This window comes from Podarcis vaucheri, assembly GCF_965113315.1.
Source record: "Podarcis vaucheri genome assembly, chromosome: 13".
Lineage (NCBI taxonomy): Eukaryota > Metazoa > Chordata > Lepidosauria > Squamata > Lacertidae > Podarcis > Podarcis vaucheri.
The window spans coordinates 23992053-24011067 of record NC_138751.1 but is presented as its reverse complement, the minus strand read 5'-3'; the positions used below and the strand labels follow the sequence as shown (position 1 = coordinate 24011067).

The window sequence follows — 19015 nt, the reverse complement described above, 5'->3', positions numbered from 1 at the left end:
TTTCTGATATGTTAATCTTAGGATGTTAATCTTAGGGCCAGGAAACAGGTTTCACATAAAGGTGATAATGATCGCTGTCCTCCTGGCCATCCTTCTTATCATGTGTATTGATTGTTTATGACCTCCGGGGTTGCTGAATGCACTCCTTTGTAGTTTTCATTCATTTACCCCAAAATATGTATGCCTAACTAGTGTTTGTAGTTTAACTTTGTCCCCACGTGGGGTTTGTTGAAATGCTCAAAAGAAATCTGATTGGTTCTTACGAACACTCTGTAAAAAGTTCTTTTGTGAATAAAACGACCTGGGCTGAGGGGTAGAAGGAGAGAGATTATTATACGCACCCCTCCCAGAGTCTTGCTGGTTTTAGCCTCTGTGTGTATTCTTATTAATCAGAGTTCAATCCTTCCTTTACTTTGAGAACGCCTCACTACATATCCTCTCTGGTACTGAGATCGGTATATTATTCACTCTTGTTATTTCCTCTAGCCTCGTATGTTTGGTGGCTGGCAGCCTGGGTGAGGGCATTCTGTATTTTTAAAATCTTTTTTAAGGGTAACTCTCTACTACTGCAGAGAGCCTGCTAGACAGATACAACATGAGCTGAAATTGGTGAGGCCATTCTCTGTAGCAGCCCCTAAGTTGTGGAACTCACTTTCCTCAGAGGGGTTTCTAGCACCGTCATTATACAGCTTTCAGTGAATGCTGGAGATGCACTCGTTCACGCTGGCATTTGATACTTCAGGTGTCTATTTTTAGGACCCACCTTATCTTTATAATTCTGTTGTTAAACTGTTTTTCATATTGCATACAATTGTGTATTAATATTATCATTGTGTTTTAATAGTTGTAACCAAACCTGGGACCTTAGGGTGAATGGTGGGTAATGTAATAGTAGTAGCATTCTTATATCTCCACCCCCATTGTTCAGCCTTGACACTGAGGTCCTCCTCTGAGGGTCTTCTGCTGGTTCCTTCACTGCGAGAAGCAAACTTACAAGGAATCAGATAGAGGGACTTCTTGGCAGTGGCGCCCTCCCTGTGGAACGCCCTGTGTTAAGATGCCAAGGAGATAAAGAACTATACAACTCTTAGGAGACATCTGAAGGCAGCCCTGTATTGGGAAGGTTTTAATGTTTGATATTTCACTATGTTTTTATATATATGCTCTAAGCTTCACAGAGTGGCTGGAAAATAAAAAAAAAATTAGTAGTAGTAGTAATAGAAGAAGAAATAGAAATAATCAAGCACCCATGCTTGAATTCACATGAGATCCTTAGCAACAGCATTTCCAATGATAGTATTACAATAAAGAAATGGATATATGGTTTCATACATTGCTCCCTAATGTTCAGATGAGGAGCAGAACTCAGATAAACTAATAATGGTGTACTTCCAATAAACGGCATCTAAGAGAAAAATAAAAAGATAAAGACAGACCTCTTTCATATTTTCCTTTGCATTATATGTTCTCTACTATTTAGGTCAGGCCTCAGCACAATGATGTAGCATTTAGGGAAAAAGATGCAACCCAGTAACCCAGCACTGGAGCATAAGATGGAGAAGATCTCCACAGCCACCATGTATTTTCCTTTGGTGCTCAGATAGGTGGGAACAAAGGATAACCACACACTGCAAAACAGCAACATGCTGAAAGTGATGAACTTGGCTTCATTGAAAGTGTCAGGTAACTTCCTGGCTAGAAAAGCCACAATGAAACTGATAATGGCTAGAGAGCCCATATAGCCCAAAACACAGTAAAACATGGTAGCTGAATTCTCATTACAAACTAGTATGATTTCCCCATAGAATGAGTGTGGTTCTGTATCTGGGAATGGAGGAGCGGTACTTAACCAAAGAGTACAAACACCAACTTGAATAAAAGTGGAGAGAAGGATAATAGAATTTGCTGTTCTTTTGCCAACCCATTTCCTCATTTTGGCACCTGGTTTGGTTGCCATGAAGGCCAGAACCACAGTGATGGTCTTTGCCAATACAGAAGAGAGGGCCAAAGAGAAGATGATGCCAAAAGCTGTTTGTCGGAGAGGGCAGGTTGCCTTTCCAGGCTGTCCGATGAAGAGCAGGGAACAGAGGAAACAAAGGAGGAGGGAAACAAGAAGGATGTAGGTGAGGTTCCGGTTGTTAGCTTTTACTATTGGACTCTCTTTGTTCTTCATAAAAATTCCAAGAACTGAAGCTGCGACAAAAGAGAGAGAAATAGCCATAATAAATAAGATGATCCCCAAATCTTCATTGTAAGTAAGGTAGCTTATAATCCTCGGAATGCATTGAGTTTGGTTTTCATTGGCATACTGGTCTTCTGGACAATTGATGCAGCAATCCATGTCTTCAAAAATAAAAATTAAAGAAGAGGAAGAGTGATTTTAATATTCCCAAATGCAGAACAACATCTGTCTAAGAAATCTTAAAACCTTATGAGAATATATCCCTTTGTTCTCTTGCAGTTCTTTTAAAATGATAAAAATGTACTGTGTTGTTTGAAAAATATTTATTTAAGATTTAAACCTCCATTATATCCATGCAGTTTACAGTCTCCTAAGAAATAAACACTAGATATCTTTTGTCATGAAAATGGCTGGATATTTCTATATATGCTTATTTATTATTTTGACTAGTATTTTCTAAATTAGTTAATTTTATAATTTGTTTTTAAGGGGAGGATGGGAAGGCTGCTACGGGAGTAAGCCATGGTGAACAGAATGGCTGGGCCAGGTTTCAGTAGGGGAGTTTTATTGGGACATCTGATCACAGTGATCACAGGCAGGAGGAGTTGTCTGAGGGCCAGATCATGGCATTACCAAGGAGGTAGATTTAGTCATTATCTGAAAAATATTCTTACCTCTGGGTCTGACCAGAAGGATGCATGTATTAACAAGGGTGTCCCATATGACCTTAAAGTGGCACTGTGCTATCCAAGGTCAATGATTCACAAGACCACTGCCATCCAGGGCTGCGCAATGGGCCCTTGCCAGAGTGGTACATACTCTAGTTATCACCCACTTGAATTACTGCAATGTGCTCTGTGTGGGGCTACCTTTGAAGGTGACTCAGAAACTACAACTAATCCAGAATGCAGCAGCTAGACTGGTGACTGGGATTGGCTGCTGGAAGCATATAACACCAGACCTAAAGAATCTACATTGAATCCCAGTACATTTTCAAGGAAAATTCAACTCTGGGCTATATACCCAAAGGAGCGTCTCCATCCTGGCTACTGAGGTTCAGTTTCACGGGCTTTCTGGTACAAAGTGAAGTTACAGGGAACCAGGCAGGGGGCCTTCCTGGTAGAGGCACTTCCCATGTGGAATGCCATCCCATCAGATGTTAAGGGAATTTTTGTCTTTTAGAAGACTCCTGCTACCCTGCATAGTGTGGTTTGTCATGTTTGATTTTTTTTTTTGTATTTTTAATTTTTTGAAGGGAGCCATCCAGAGTGGCTGGGACAACCCAGTCAGATGGGTGGCATATAAATACTAACCTTATTGTTATTGTTATTGTAATTGTTTTTGCTATTATTCTGTCTCCCACCTTTCTTATCAGAGATCATCCCTTCTGGACACGGCACACAATCATAGCAGCAAAATTTTGCTCCCTCCTTCTTTTTCCTGTTGTAGCCAGGATAGCAGTTGTCATTACACACAGAAACTGGTAGTACCTGCGCAGAAACATGATGGATGTTCAGAAATAATGTGAAGACGGGGAGTTGTTTGTTTTTTGGAAATAGTGAAAGAAGGGAGCTTTAGTTCATCCAATCTTATAGTTCTGTCCATTTACTGAAGCTATCGGTATAGGACTGAGCTTCAGGGGGAAACCATAAGTGAGGGTGGTATGTGATTCCATGTCTGAGCTATTTCTTTTCCTATATGGACATGATTTACCAATGAAATGAAATGACATTTATAAAGCCTAAACCTATTCAGAGCTGCTTTCCCCACACCCAGTTAAACATGATTAACTAGAATAATACTCTGAGGATGACCCTTTAAACTATATTGGTGCTCTTATGCCCAGAACATAGACATAACTAGCAAGGTGAAAAAGGCCCCTTATTATTGAGAATGAGTTTAGGAAGTATGAAGAGATTTCAGTGATCTTTTCCAATAGGATGTAACAAAAACAATTGAATCTGCTTCACATGAAATAACCTGGTTATACAGGAGCAATTCTAATAGCAATTTGCAGGGGTGTGTGTCTCAAGGTATCCTGTTTATTAAAAATCTGAAAAAATCCAATAAACTGGAAGATTCTCTGAAAAATGCAGGTAAAGATCAAAGAGATGTCACTAGTCTGTCTATACATCTTTAGAATGAAAGGGAGGATCTTTAGAGCAGTGATTCCCAATCTTGGGTCTCTAGCTGTTTTTGGACTACAACTCCCACCATCCCTAGCAAGCAAGAGCAGTGGTCAGGGATGATGGGAATTGTAGTCCGAAAACAGCTGGAGTCCCAAGGTTGGGAAACACTGCTTTAGAGTACCCGGCATATTTTGGTACCTAAAGCGGAGTCAGAAGAATGAACTGGTATGATGAACGTTTTGTCTCTTACTGTATATACTCAATAGTTTTTCAGTATGTCTTACCTGATTAAAGCTTTGGTGCCAGACAATTTGGTCAGCATGAATGGTTAACTCTTTGCCTTGAGGAGCCTGAGGATCTAGTGTTCCAACTTTTACTCTAACCACTGACGCATTCAGAAACATCATCCAATTTGTAACATCAAAGCCTGTTACTAATTCTCCATTGTCATCAAAACGTATTGTTTCTCCAACACTGTTATTGAATATGATGAGCTTTAGAAAGTGATGGATCTGTATTCAAAGAAAATCCAAAGAAAGGAAGAACTAAGTCTTTGAAATGATTTCATTGAGCTTTACAAAGGCCTATCATACTACATTTTATTTTTGGACAGTATTTGTTGTGATTCTATGTTTCTAGTTGTCTTCATTTGTCTCAATTTCAACCTTCACTATTTTATAATAAAACTATCATTAATTATCCATATGGATTCATAAATGAGAACAGCATGAAACAGAAAGAACACCTGTAATAGTTCTAGGGGTTGCTTGTGTGTAAATCAACGCCACTCTTGGCTGGTTGCCTGTATGAACCCTTTCTGTCTGGACAGCCACACGCCCGTGACTGTCTCAATCGCTGGCAGTATCCGTTAGTGGGCGTTTCTTGAACTTCTTCCAGCAAAGAAGCTCTTTGACGCTTAGTCTCCTCCTAGCCTCCCTGCGCGGAAGCCTTCTGCGCAGGGAGGGTGTGGGCATCGGAGGACCCGGGCTCTCCCCACTGGTTCCCGGTGAAGAGTCTCGGAGCCACCTCGCCAATTCCCCCATCTGCCCCCCTTCTCCACTGGTGTTACGCTGATTTCCTTCCCCAGAAGATGTGCTGCTTCTCTCCCTCCTGGCACGCTCTCCGGAATTCCTCTGGAGCCCTCCCTCTCCCTCTGGCTCCGATGGCAGTTCCCGGACAACACCCAAATATTTTGAGTGAATAGTGAGAGAGAGAGAGAGAAAGAGAGAGAGAGAGAATGAATGAGAGTTGTAATAACCTGCCATGGTTGCACCTTCTGTAACACCAATCTCCAATCTTCTAACAACCTTCTATGCTTCAATCTCAATCTGTATAGGTTGTGCAAAGCATGTGCCACAGCATAGACAGCATTGTAGACACTGTAACTATGGCCAGTCATCTTCATTTCAAATAAAATACCGGGAATGCTCTCCAGCTTCTCTTCCCCAGTGCATGTTTCCTTTTCATCTTCCTCCTGCTTCTTTAATGAACAGCTGAATGCCTGTTCCCAGAAGTCCTGGATAAATCCATCTCCTTTCACCCCAAAAGGTGTTATCTCCTTAAGATATTTTTGAAAGCTTGGTGGCTGATTTGAGTGAGCAGTGAAGGATATGGAACCATGGAAGGTTTGCATATCCCATGTCTTCTGAATGGACACTGATGTGAAATCCCAGTGGGATGTAATAATCCACACTTTACCAAGGGGAAGCCATTCCATATAGGTTGCTAGAAAAATAAATATCCTCACAATCTGAAAGGATGGAGGTTCTCCATATACAAAAAATATATTGGCATTATTCTCAAAGATAACTTCATAATTTTTAAATTGCTTTAAAATCAAGTCTATCATCTCCTCCACATAATCCCATTTTGGCATTCTTACTATGAAGGCATAACAGATTCCATTTTGAGCAAGCATTGGCATCATTGTCTGTAAAAACCTGTCCCCTTTGTCATCATTCACAGCACCAACCCCAACCCATTTCCATCCAAAATGCTGAAATAATCTCACAACTCCCATTTGCTGGTAGGATTCAGTTGGGACCATTTGGTACAGAAAAGGGAATAGCATTTTGGAACCTTTAAATGGCAAGAATGATCCGTAAGGGAGCTGGAATAAAATGTATAAGAATTTTTGGAATTAATCTTATCCTTTTGAATTATAGGATTGTACTGGATTGCATTTATCCAATTGTCATTCATGTATGTCAGCAAACATGGTCATTTGGGTTTTCAAACACAAGCAAAAGGAATTTTTGAAGTTTTGTATTTCTGGATCACAAGCCAGGCATTGGGCTGGAATTGAATAATCTCAGGGAGAGCTCAGGCTGATTCAGATAACTGAACTATTACTAGAATAGGACCAGAATAGGACTTGAGGAGCATGCCCAGCCCTAGCAGCTGACGAACAGTAATTGAGTAAAGCTTTCAAAGTAACTGTGAGTCCACCTGCAGTTTCCATAATCAAGACTCAATTTAAACAATCTGCTTACCAAAATATCACCAGGAGCATGGTTAAAACTGCTTTCATAAGAGCAAGATAATATGCCATATGTGCATGCTTCATACCCTCATACACACAGCTTACCTGTGGAGTTTTGTGGGTGGCTGAAATGAAAGCCATATTGACAGAGGTCTCAGAGAAACATCCTCCAATGATAGCTATCAATTGGTTCTGCTTGTCACAAGTGAAGTTGGGAACAAACATCTTTTGTGTGGAAAGCAGGCTCAGTGTGGCCTTATAAGTCATTCTTGCAGTCAAGTAACTATTGAGGATGCGTATACCCAGAGAGATGTTTGGCAAGATGTTGGGATTCTCATTGATCTCTTTGACAGCAAATGCTAAGGCCAGGATGTGCTGGTAGTTCTTAGGCACTGAACTGTAATAAAGATGGCAACAGTTTAATAAAATCACCACCACTATAACAAAAAAACATTTGTACTCTTCAGCATTTTTTATCCAAATGTTTCCAAGATGGTAGCAAACTTTAGAACCACTTTAGAAAATAATAGACTTAAAAATAATTGAGATCTGAAATAAGTTTTGTATACTGAAAGGGAGAGAAAACAGAAATTGTCTTACACTGGTTCATCAATCAAGATCTGTGTAGGCTGTTCCTTGAAATTGAGGCTATTATAGTTTAAGAAGACTTGGGAAACCATCTCCCCAATGATGAGGTCCCCTGGTTGGTAATATTCACGTGGAATAGGGAGAGGATCATCATATATGCTGCAGTTAATGGAATACTTCTTGCATACAGCATGAGACAGAAGAACAAGCAGCAACACCACCAGAAGCATGTTCCTGTTGAAAAAGTTTCACCTCCAAATGTACATTCTCATGTTTACATCTACAGCAGTATATGTAGCTATTTTCTTTTTACCTACAGACTGACGTGGATGTATCTAATGGTATCTGTAAACCATCTCCTGGTTTTATATTCAATAATGGTTTTCTTTAATGAATATTTCCAAACAGCATACTCTATTTATCTCCGCACTTTCCCCTCTATATGAATTCAAACCTTCTTATGTTCCTGTTCAAGTAGAAATATCAAAGTTTTTCATTGGTGTACGAATAAAGGAAGTGTAACGCTGATGATTCACCATGAGTTTGTCCAAAAGAATGTGAAATTCCTTATAGTGAGGTGGTGTTATGGTTCAGAATGTGTCCATGTGCTTTTATTCATACCTAACCAAAGAGGTGAAGATTTGCCCAGAAAATATTTGGGAACTGGATTATTCAGTTGGCAAGGAGAAAGGATGAGGACAGGAATATTCCCACTATACTATTTGGCACTTAAAATTGTGACAGAATCAGTTGATGAGAAACATACTCTAACATGTGTAAGGGAAATAATCATAAAAGAAAATGACAGAGCCCTGCCCATGCCTATATTCAGTGCTCAAGAATACAAGTTATTTATATGTTCTTTTCCAGATACTGATTGTTGATCTTGCTGAAGACATCTGTCCCTCCATTGTGTAAGAGGATGGATGCCAATAATTTTGACAATAATTGGTGTGATTAAAATCTCCCCTGTGTATTGATGTTCCTTGAAGTTGTGCCATGAATAACAAAAGTACTATGTGTATTTTTCTACCTGAACTCTACAGACATTCTTTTCTTTTCTGAGGGGCAACAAATGGCCAGTGGCACTTAGCCAGAAAGTTGTACACTCCTTTTGTCCCGGACTAGAGTTAAATTCACACAAACAGACTACTCACTTAAAGGCCAGCAAATCTAAAGCTCAATGTTTTCATGATGGGAATATCTTTTTCTATTAGATTACTTCAAATTCTTCCTTGTCCCATTTATTGTTGTCATTACTACAATTTTTTAATTATTAACAGTATGTATTTATCCAATACTATATATGTTTGTTCATTTCGTTAATACATTTATATACCACCTTTATCTTCCAAGGACCTTAACGCGGTGTACATAGTTTTCCTCCCCCCCATTTCATCCTCACAACAATCCTGTGAGTTAGGTTAGGCTATAAGATGGTGACTTCTCCAAGGTCCCCCAGTGAGCTTCATGGTTGAGTAGGGATTCAAACCCTGCTAGTTCCTAGTCCAACACTCTAACCTTTACACCACACTGTGTGCCCATTGCATAACGTCAGGAAGAAAGATTTTCAGTCCTAAATTTTGACCCTGTGTATGTTTCAACAAAGTTTCAATTCCTTGGGGTTTCACATAAATCATTCTATGCATTGATAAAAAATGAACACACATGGCTGCATGGGCCCAATTCAAAGTGCTAATTCTGACCTATATAGCCTTAGGACCACAATACCTCAAGGACCACCTATCTCTTTCTGAACCTACCTGGATCCTGTGATTGTCATCTGAGGCCCTTCTTGTGCCACCTCCACAAAAGCTCTGCAGTGGTTCCTCATTTGTGGAATGCTCTTCCCAGGGTGGTTTGACTGAAGCTTTCCTTATACACCTTTAGTGTGCAATGAAAACATTATTTATCAAGCAGGTCTTGGACTGATTAACATCCTATAGCCTTTTAAATGTGTTTGTTGGAGGGGGTGAGGGTGGTGAGAAAGGAGGTTGTGTATCCATTATTGTTTTTATTATATGTATTGTGTTTTTTTCTTGCAATTTTATGTTGTCAACTGCCCTGAGATCTACGAATGAAGGGTGGTATATAAATTTAATAATTCCAAGGTCATGGGATTATGAAATTGTAGAGCTGGAAGGAATCTTGGGTGTCATCTGGTCCAACCTTCTGCAAAGCAGGTCCATTGACTGTGCAGACCATGGGGGAGTATTGCAATGGCAGGTGAGTACATTGCATGCCATCAGTTATTTGTCTGTGACAGATTGTTTGTCCACATGTACAAAGGGATGGGGAAGGATTTAGTTTGCTCTTTGAGTACTGGAAAATTGCCAGAATCTTGGAAAGCAGCATATATTACGTTCATTCTGAAACTGCTAACTCTCCAAGCATCACCTCTTCCAATTTGAAGCGACCCAGACATAAGGTTCTTTTTAATGTGCCCCTCCGCTGGAGGGTGGCAACACAAGTACGGGCCTTTTCTGTGGTGGCTCCCCATTTGTGGATTGCTCTCCTTAGGGAGTCTCTCCTGGCACCATCAATATATATCTTTAGATACTAGGCAGAGGCATAGGAAGGTCAGGAGGTACCTGGTGCAGATAATTTCTTGTCAGCCCGCCCCCAACATTGTTTGTTTGGGGAGGTTTTTTTGGCTGAAAAAAATGATTTTACCTAAAACTCTGCAGAAGCCTGCACCAGAGAACTGTATAGTTGGAAGGGACCCCTGAGGGTCATCTAGCCAAACCCCTGGGGCAATGCAGGAATCTCAATTAGACCATCCCTGACTGATGGCTATCTGTCTTCTGTTTTTCCCCTCCACCAGGACACACAACAACGGAGACTGGAGGTGGGGGAAAAGATCATTTCTGGCAATGGGTCAGATTTGTCAGGCGCGTGCAGGAACATCTTGAAGACTTTACACAGAGAGGAACCCCACACTGGTTTCCCCGCATGTTACATTACAGGCAGGGAGCCAGCTCAGACAGAGAGAAAGACATGGGGGAGGACAAAAGAGTACCAAAGTCCACTTAAAAAAATAAAAAATAAAAGTCTTGTGTCTAGGAATATTTTTCTGCAAAAGCATCAGACTGGTTGTCAAAAGTGTGAACTTCATTAATAGATCCTATTTAAAGAAATTGGTCAATTAGCCACAGAATTGCTTTGCTGATTTTTCTCATCTTCTTTGAATTACACAACTGTTTTGGGGGGTTCCTAGCTTCATGCAGGGGAGACTGATGGGGAATAGTGGAGGGAGGCACATCCTACTTTCATGCAGGGGAGGCTGGGGGCAAAGGGAGGCTGGCATGCCGAGTGCCCAGGGAAGCGCTGAGTTGCTCCTCCTGGTGCCACGCATGGGCAAAACGAGTGCCAGCGCTGCCATTGTCCAGTTCAGTCCACTTTCGGGGGCAGCAGAGGCTTTTTGGAGGGGGATTGAAGCCCAAAGGGGGTGCGCAGGACAGGCAGCGGCCTTGGCAGGCTTCCCTAGTAGCCCAGAAAGTAGGCCTGAAGTGAAATTTCAGCCTTCACGACATAGGAAAACGGCCAAGGAAACAGCTATTTTCGCGGAGGAGGGTCAAGATATTAACTGATATACATGAAATTTCATACATAGCTATATAATCCTTAGTGTAGTAAGAGAAGACCTTTGGAGTAGGCATTTTTTTAAAAAAAGTTTTTTTATGAACCACCCTAGTAGGGCAGTAATTGTTCTTTGATAATTTGTCACCTTCCTCCATGATGGCACCCGGGGTGACCTGCCCACCCCGCCCACCCCTGGTACTAGACAAAAGCTTTATAACCAGGCTTTGGGCCTTTGTCTGTGGCCTTTTAGAGTTGGGCAGGGTGTTTTTAATGTATTTCTTTTTTTTCTCTTGGTTTTATTATATCCATGGTTGGTTTTTTTTGTATGTCTATTTGTTTGCTTGTAAATCACTTAATGGAGACAAGACAGAGGTGATCTTAATCAGTTGGAAGGTAGAAGAGAAAATCTGCAGGCTCCCTTGTTAGAACAGCTCCACTGACTACTGGTCTGTTTTCAGGCACAATTCAAAGTGCTGGTTGTTACCTACAAAGTTACATGAAAGATAATTCCTTTATATGAGTCTTGATTTGTCTTCTATATCTCACAATGAACAACATTCCACACTAGAACTTTAAACTTTTTTATGTTGATACCTGGTCTCAAATCAATCTCCTACTACATTTTCTGGGACTATTTTTTTTTTTGGGGGGGGGTCACTGCTGGATGATAACATGGGAGTGATTACTTATCAACTAATTCTGGTTTGAATGCATTGTGTTAGACTGGAACGTGTGATATTGAAAGTAACTTGACAGAGTGAGGTTGCAAACCTCTGCATTCTTATTTCAGCCTCATTAAGTAGAACTTTCTTCTAAGTACAGTAGGATTGAAATATTATTAATTAAAATTACAACCACATGTTCTTAGAGTTCTATTTATTAAACCTTCAAATGTCAACTTTCACCTAAATATAGGAGATAGGTGTCAGTGTTTTGGAGTGGAGGTTAATTACTGATGAAAAATTATATTCATCTTTGGTATGGGAGAATAGACAATACAGAAAATGAAGGCATGCAACCTGCCTAAGGTGGGATGTGCTTGGTTGATGGCTACTGAAAAGCTTTTTAGCAGATTTGATTCCTTGGAACCATTCCAGTATCGTTTAAGGCCTGGTCATGGGACAGGAAAACTGCCTTGGTCACCCTGGTTGATAACATTTATCAGGAAAGAGATGCAGGAAGTTCCATCCTGCTTGTTCTCATTGATTTCCCAGTGCATTTTGATGCTATTGAAGCTTCAATTGTCCAAATTGCAGCAGCCAGATTGTTGGCTGGGAATTCCTTCAGACCTGATACGACCTCTGTTTTAAAACAGCTGAACTGGTTGCCATTTTGTTTCTTTGCCCAATTCAAGATGCTCACATCAGCGTTTAAAATCCTGAACTACACAGGACCCCATTACTCATTCCCTACATACAATCTCTGGTACTGAAATTGGCATATGATGCCCTCTTGTCAATTCCACCAACCTTGTAAGTTTGGTAGCTGACAGCCTGGGTAAGGGCATTCTGTCTTTTCAAAATCTTTTTTTTTAGGGTGCCTCTCCACTACTTCAGAAAGCCTGCTAGACAGATACAACAAGAGCTGAAACTGGTGAGGTTTCTAGCACCGGCATTATGCAGCTTTTGGCAAATGCTGGAGTTGTACCTGTTCACACTGCTTTTGACACTGCAGATGTCTATTTTTAGGACGCACCTTATCTTTATAATTCTGTTTTAAATGGTTTTTCATATTGTATATGATTGTGTTTTAATACTATTGTAGTGTTTTAATAGTTGTAACCAACCCTGGGACTTTAGGGTAAAGGGTGGGTTATGTAATAGTAGTAGTATTATCATTATATCTCCACCTCCATCATTCAGCCTGGGCATTGAGGTCCTCCTCCAAGGGTCTTCTGCTGGTTCCCTCACTGTGAGAAGCAAAGTTACAGGGAAGCAGGCAGAGGGACTTCTCGGTAGTGGTGCCCTACCTGTGGAATGCCCTATGTTAAGATGTCAAGGAGACAAAGAACTATACAATATAGGCAGCCCTGTATTGGGAAGGTTTTAATGTTTGATGTTTTACTATGTTTTTATATATATGCTGTAAGCTGCCCAGAGTGGCTAGGGAAGCCCAGCCAGATGCGTAAGGTATATCACAAAATATTAGTAGTAGTAGTAGTAATAGTAAAAGGAGAAGAAATAGGAATAATCAAGCACCCATGCTTGAATTCACATGAGATCCTTAGCAACAGCATTTCCAATGATACATTTAAGTAGTATTGTATTAAAGAGATGGATATATGGTTTCATTTTGTTATTCCTATAACTCACACCCTACTGTTCAGATCAGGAGCAGAATTTAGAGAAACTAATAACGGTGGATTTCCAATAAACTGCATCTAAGAGAAAAATAAAAAGATGAAGATAGAACTCTTTCATATTTTCCTTTGCATTATATGTTCTTTACTATTTAGGTCAGGCCTCAGCACAATGATGTAGCATTTAGGGAAAAAGATGCAACCCAGTAAGCCAGCAGTGGAGCATAAGATGGAGAAGATCTCCACAGCCACCATGTATTTTCCTTTGGTGCTCAGATAGGTGGGAACAAAGGATAACCACACACTACAAAACAGCAACATGCTGAAAGTGATGAATTTGGCTTCATTGAAACTGTCAGGTAACTTCCTGGCTAGAAAAGCCACAATGAAACTGATAATGGCTAGAGAGCCCATATAGCCCAAAACACAGTAAAACATGGCAGCTGAATTCTCATTACAAACTAGTATGATTTCCCCATAGAATGAGTGTGGGTCTGTATCTGGAAATGGAGGAGCGGTACTTAACCAAAGAGTACAAACACCAGCTTGAATAAAAGTGGAGAGAAGGATAATAGAATTTGCTGTTCTTTTGCCAACCCATTTCCTCATTTTGGCACCTGGTTTGGTTGCCATGAAGGCCAGAACCACAGTGATGGTCTTTGCCAATACAGAAGAGAGGGCCAGAGAGAAGATGATGCCAAAAGCCGTTTGTCGGAGAGGGCAGGTTGCCTTTCCAGGCTGTCCGATGAAGAGCAGGGAACAGAGGAAACAAAGGAGGAGGGAAACAAGAAGGATGTAGGTGAGGTTCCGGTTGTTAGCTTTTACTATTGGACTCTCCTTGTGCTTCATAAAAATTCCAAGAACTGAAGCTGCGACAAAAGAGAGAGAAATAGCCATAATAAATAAGATGATCCCCAAATCTTCGTTGTAAGTAAGGTAGCTTATAATCCTTGGAATGCACTGAGTTTGGTTTTCATTGGCATATTGGTCTTCTGGACAATTGATGCAGCAATCCATGTCTTCAAAAATAAAAATTAAAGAAGAGGAAGAGTGATTTTAATATTCTCAAATGCAGAACAACATCTGTCTCAGAAAGTCTTAAAACCTGATGAGAAGTTTTGTTCTTTTACAATGATAAAAAGTTGTACTGTGTTGTTTTAAAAATATTTATTTAAAATTTAAAACACCATTATATTCGTGCAGTTTACATTCTCCTAAGAAATAAATACTAGATATCTTTTGTTATGAAAATGGCTTGATATTTCAATATATATTTTTTATTTTTGGGAGGGTCTAGCATTTTCTAAATTAGTTAATTTTATAATTTGTTTTTAAGGGGACGATGGGAAGGCTGCTATGGGAGTAAGCCCTGGTCAGCAGAATGGCTGGGGCAGGTTTCAGTAGGGGAGTTTTATTGGGACATCTGATCACAGTGATCACAGGCAGGAGGAGTTGTCTGAGGGCCAGATCATGGTACAGTATTACCAAGGAGGTAGGTTTAGTCATTATCTGAAGAATATTCTTACCTCTGGGTCTGACCAGAAGGATGCATGTATTAACAAAGGTGTCCCATATGACCTTAAAGTGGCACTGTGCAATGCCAGGTCAATGATTCACAAGACCACTGCCATCCAGGGCTGGGCAATGGTCCCTTACCAGAGTGGTACATACTCTAGTTATCATCCACTTGAATTACTGCAATGTGCTCTGTGTGGGTCTACCTTTGAAGGTGACTCGGAAACTACAACTAATCCAGAATGCAGCAGCTAGACTGGTGACTGGGAGTGGAATCTACATTGGATCCCAATACATTTCCAAGCAAAATTCAACATCTATATGGCCTCGGGGCTATATACCCAAAGGACCGTCTCCATCCTGGCTACTGAGGTTCAGTTTCACGGGCTTTCTGGTACGAAGTGAATTCACAGGGAACCAGGCAGGGGGCCTTCCTGGTAGAGGCACCTCCCATGTGGAATGCCATCCCATCAGATGTTATGGAAATATTTGACTTTTAGAAGACACCTGCAGCCCTGCATAGTGAGGTTTGTCATATTTGATTTTTTTTGTATTTTTAATATTTTGAATGGAGCCACCCAGAGTGGCTGGGGCAACCAAGTCGGATGGGTGGCATATAAATAATCATCGTATTGTTATTGTTGTTGTTTTTGCTATTATTCTGTCTCTCACCTTTCTTATTAGAGATCATCCCTTCTGGACACGGCACACAATCATAGCAGCAAAATTTTGCTCCTTCCTTCTTTTTTCTATTGTAGCCAGGATAGCAGTTGTCATTACACACAGAAACTGGTAGTACCTGCGCAGAAACATGATGGATGTTCAGAAATAATACGAAGAGGGGGAATTGTTTGTTTTTTAAGAATGGTAGGTTTGCAAATAGGGAAAGAAGGGAGCTTTAGTTCAACCAGCGTTATAGTTCTGTCCATCCACTGAAGCTATCGGTATAGGACTGAGCTTCAGGAGGAAACCATAAGTGAGGGTGGTATGTGATTCCATGTCTGAGCTATTTCTTTTCCTATATGGACATGATTTACCAATGAAATGACATTTATAAAGCCTAAACCTTTTCAGAGCTGCTCTCCCCACACCCAGTTAAACATGATTATCTAGAATAATACTCCTGAGGACAACCCTTTAAACTGTATCGCAGCTCTTATGCCCAGAACATAGACATAACTAGCAAGGTGAAAAAGGCCCCTTGTAATTGAGAATGAGTTTAGGAAGCATGAAGAAATTTCAGTGCTCTTTTTTTCAGTAAGTTGTACCAAAAACAATTGAATCTGCTTCACATGACATAACCCGGTTATATAGGAGCAATTCCATCAGCAATTTGCAGGGGTGTGTGTCTCAAGATATCCTGTTTATTAAAAAACTGAAAAAAATCCAATAAACTGGAAGATTCTCTGAAAAATGCAGGTAAAGATCAAAGAGATATCACTAGTATATTATTTCTTTAGAAAGAAAGGGGGTATCTTTAGAGTACCAGGCATATTTTAGTACCTAAAGAGGAGCCAGAAGAATGAACTGGTCTGATGAGCGTATTGTCATTATGTCTTACCTGATTAAAGCTTTGGTGCCAGACAATTTGGTCATCATGAATGGTTAACTCTTTGCCTTGAGGAGCCTGAGGATCTAGTGTTCCAACTTTTATTCTAACCACTGACGCATTCAGAAACATCATCCAATTTGTAACATCAAAGCCTGTTACTAATTCTCCATTGTCATCAAAACGTATTGTTTCTCCAACACTGTTATTGAACATGATGAGCTTTAGAAAGTGATGGATCTATATTCAAAGAGAATCCAAAGAAAGTAAGAACTAGGTTTTGGAATGATTTCAGTGAGCTTCACAAAGGGCTATCATACTAAGTTTTAATTCTGGACAGTATATGCTGTGATTCTATATTTGCATGGACAGGCGGAGTCCCCCCAACCCCAGGTGACCCCTGAGCAGAATACTGTCTCAAGACAACATGCTGTGGGATTAGAATTGGCCACAACTTTATTAAATTTCAGATGTAGGGGGACCTGGGCTCAGGCATGGAGCGTTTATTCTTCCTAGCCCCCAGCCGGGGATCTGGGAGACATCAGGGTTATCCAGAATGTGTGAGGATTGGGCTGGCTCTGGAGAACATATGTTCAAGCAGACAGCCCGCCCCCCGCTTCGCCTCCATTGGAGGAGAGAGCAATGACAACCTCTTGGCGTATGGCCAATGCCTCCCCTCAAGACCCCTTTAACGGGGAACTCTGGTATCACCGCCGCGGTCTCCTAGTTGTGTTCATTTGTCCCAATTTCAGCCTTCACTATTTTATAATGAAGCTAGCATTAATTACCCAAATGGATTCATAATCAAGAACAGCATAAAACAGAGAGAACACCGAAATATTTTGAGTGAATGGTTTCTTAAATCTTGGTTCATTAATGAGCTTGCCTAAAAGGAAGAGAGAGAGAGAGAGAGAGAGAGAGAGAGAGAAAAAAAGAGAGAGTGTTGTAATAACCTGCCATGGCTGCACTTTCTGAAACACCAATCTCCAATCTTCTAACAACCTTCTATGCTTCAGTCTCAATCTGTATAGGTTGTGCAAAGCATGTGCCATGGCATAGACAGCATTGTAGACACTGTAACTATGGCCAGTCATCTTCATTTCAAATAAAATACCGGGAATACTTTCCAGCTTCTCCTCCCCAGTGCATGTTTCCTTATAGGCTTCCTCCTGCTTCTTTAATGAACAGCTGAATGCCTGTTCCCAGAAGTCCTGGATAAATCCATCTCCTTTCACCTCAAAAGGCGTTATCTCCTTAATAAATTTTTGGAAGCCTGGTGGCTGATTTGAGTGAGCAGTGAAAGATATAGAACCATGGAAGGTTTGCATATCCCATGTCTTCTGAATGGTCACTGATGTGAAATCCCAGTGGGATGTAATAATCCACACTTTACCAAGAGGAGGCCATTCCATATAGGTTGCTAGGAAAAGAAATATCCTCACAATCTGAAAGGATGGAGGTTCTCCATATACAAAAAATATACTAGCTTTTTTCTCAAACATAACTTCATAATTTTTAAACTGCTTTAACATCAAGTCTACCATCCCCTCCACATAATCCCATTTTGGCATTCTTACTATGAAGGCATAACAGATTCCATTTTGAGCAAGCATTGGCATCATTGTCTGTAAAAACCTGTCCCCTTTGTCATCATTCACAGCACCAACCCCAACCCATTTCCATCCAAAATGCTGAAGTAATCTCACAACTCCCATTTGCTGGTAGGATTCAGTTGGGACCATTTGGTACAAAAAAGGGAATAGCATTTTGGATCCTTTTAATGGCAAAAATGATCCATACGTGAGCTGAAATAAAATGTATAAGAAATTTAGGGATTAATCTTTTCCCTTATGGAGTTGTACTGGATTGCATTTATCCAATTGTCATTCATGTATGTCAGCAAAAATGGTCATTTGGGTTTACAAATGCAAGCAAAAGACATTTCTGGAGTTTTGTATTTCTGGATCACAAGCCAGGCATTGGGCTGGAGTGGAATAAACTCAAGGAGAGTTCTGACTGATTCAGATAACTGAACTATTACTATCCAGAATAGAACTAGAGGGGCATGCCCAGCCATAGCAGCTGACGAACAGTAATTGAGTAAAGCTTTCAAAGTAACTGTGAGTCCACCTGCAGTTTTCATAATCAACTCAATTTAAACAATCTGCTTACCAAAATATCACCAGGAGCATGGTTAAAATTGCTTTCTTAAGAGCAAGATAATATGCCATATGTGCATGCTTCATACCCTCATACACACAGCTTACCTGTGGAGTTTTGTGGGTTGCTGAAATGAAAGCCATATTGACAGAGATCTCAGAGAAACATCCTCCAATGATAGCTATCAATTGGTTCTGCTTGTCACAACTGAAGTTGGGAACAAACATCTTTTGTGTGGAAAGCAGGCTCAGTGTGGCCTTATAAGTCATTCTTGCAGTCAAGTAGCTATTGAGGATGCGGATACCCAGAGAGACGTTTGGCAAGATGTTGGGATTCTCATTGATCTCTTTGACAGCAAATGCTAAGGCCAGGATGTGCTGGTAGTTCTTAGGCACTGAACTGTAATAAAGGTGGCAACAGTTTAATAAAATCACCACCACTATAACAAAAAAACATTTGTACTCTTCAGCATTTTTTATCCAAATGTTTCCAAGATGGTAGCAAACTTTAGAACCACTTTAGAAAATAA

General features: G+C 40.5%; 2 protein-coding genes across 2 annotated transcripts; both read right to left on the bottom strand.

Moving 5' to 3' along the window:
* Positions 1–1441: 1441 nt before the first annotated feature.
* Positions 1442–7060, bottom strand: LOC309516535 (vomeronasal type-2 receptor 26-like; the record flags this gene model as incomplete). The annotated part of the gene is made up of 5 exons (XM_082195296.1): positions 1442–2343; positions 3546–3672; positions 4596–4823; positions 5570–6421; positions 6899–7060. The coding sequence occupies 5 exons, from the start codon at positions 7058–7060 to the stop codon at positions 1442–1444; spliced, it is 2271 nt and encodes a 756-aa protein (XP_082051422.1).
* Positions 7061–13379: 6319 nt separating this feature from the next.
* On the bottom strand, positions 13380–18755 carry LOC309516534 (vomeronasal type-2 receptor 26-like; the record flags this gene model as incomplete). The annotated part of the gene is made up of 5 exons (XM_082195295.1): positions 13380–14281; positions 15450–15576; positions 16339–16566; positions 17280–18131; positions 18594–18755. The coding sequence occupies 5 exons, from the start codon at positions 18753–18755 to the stop codon at positions 13380–13382; spliced, it is 2271 nt and encodes a 756-aa protein (XP_082051421.1).
* Between the last annotated feature and the right edge of the window lie 260 nt (positions 18756–19015).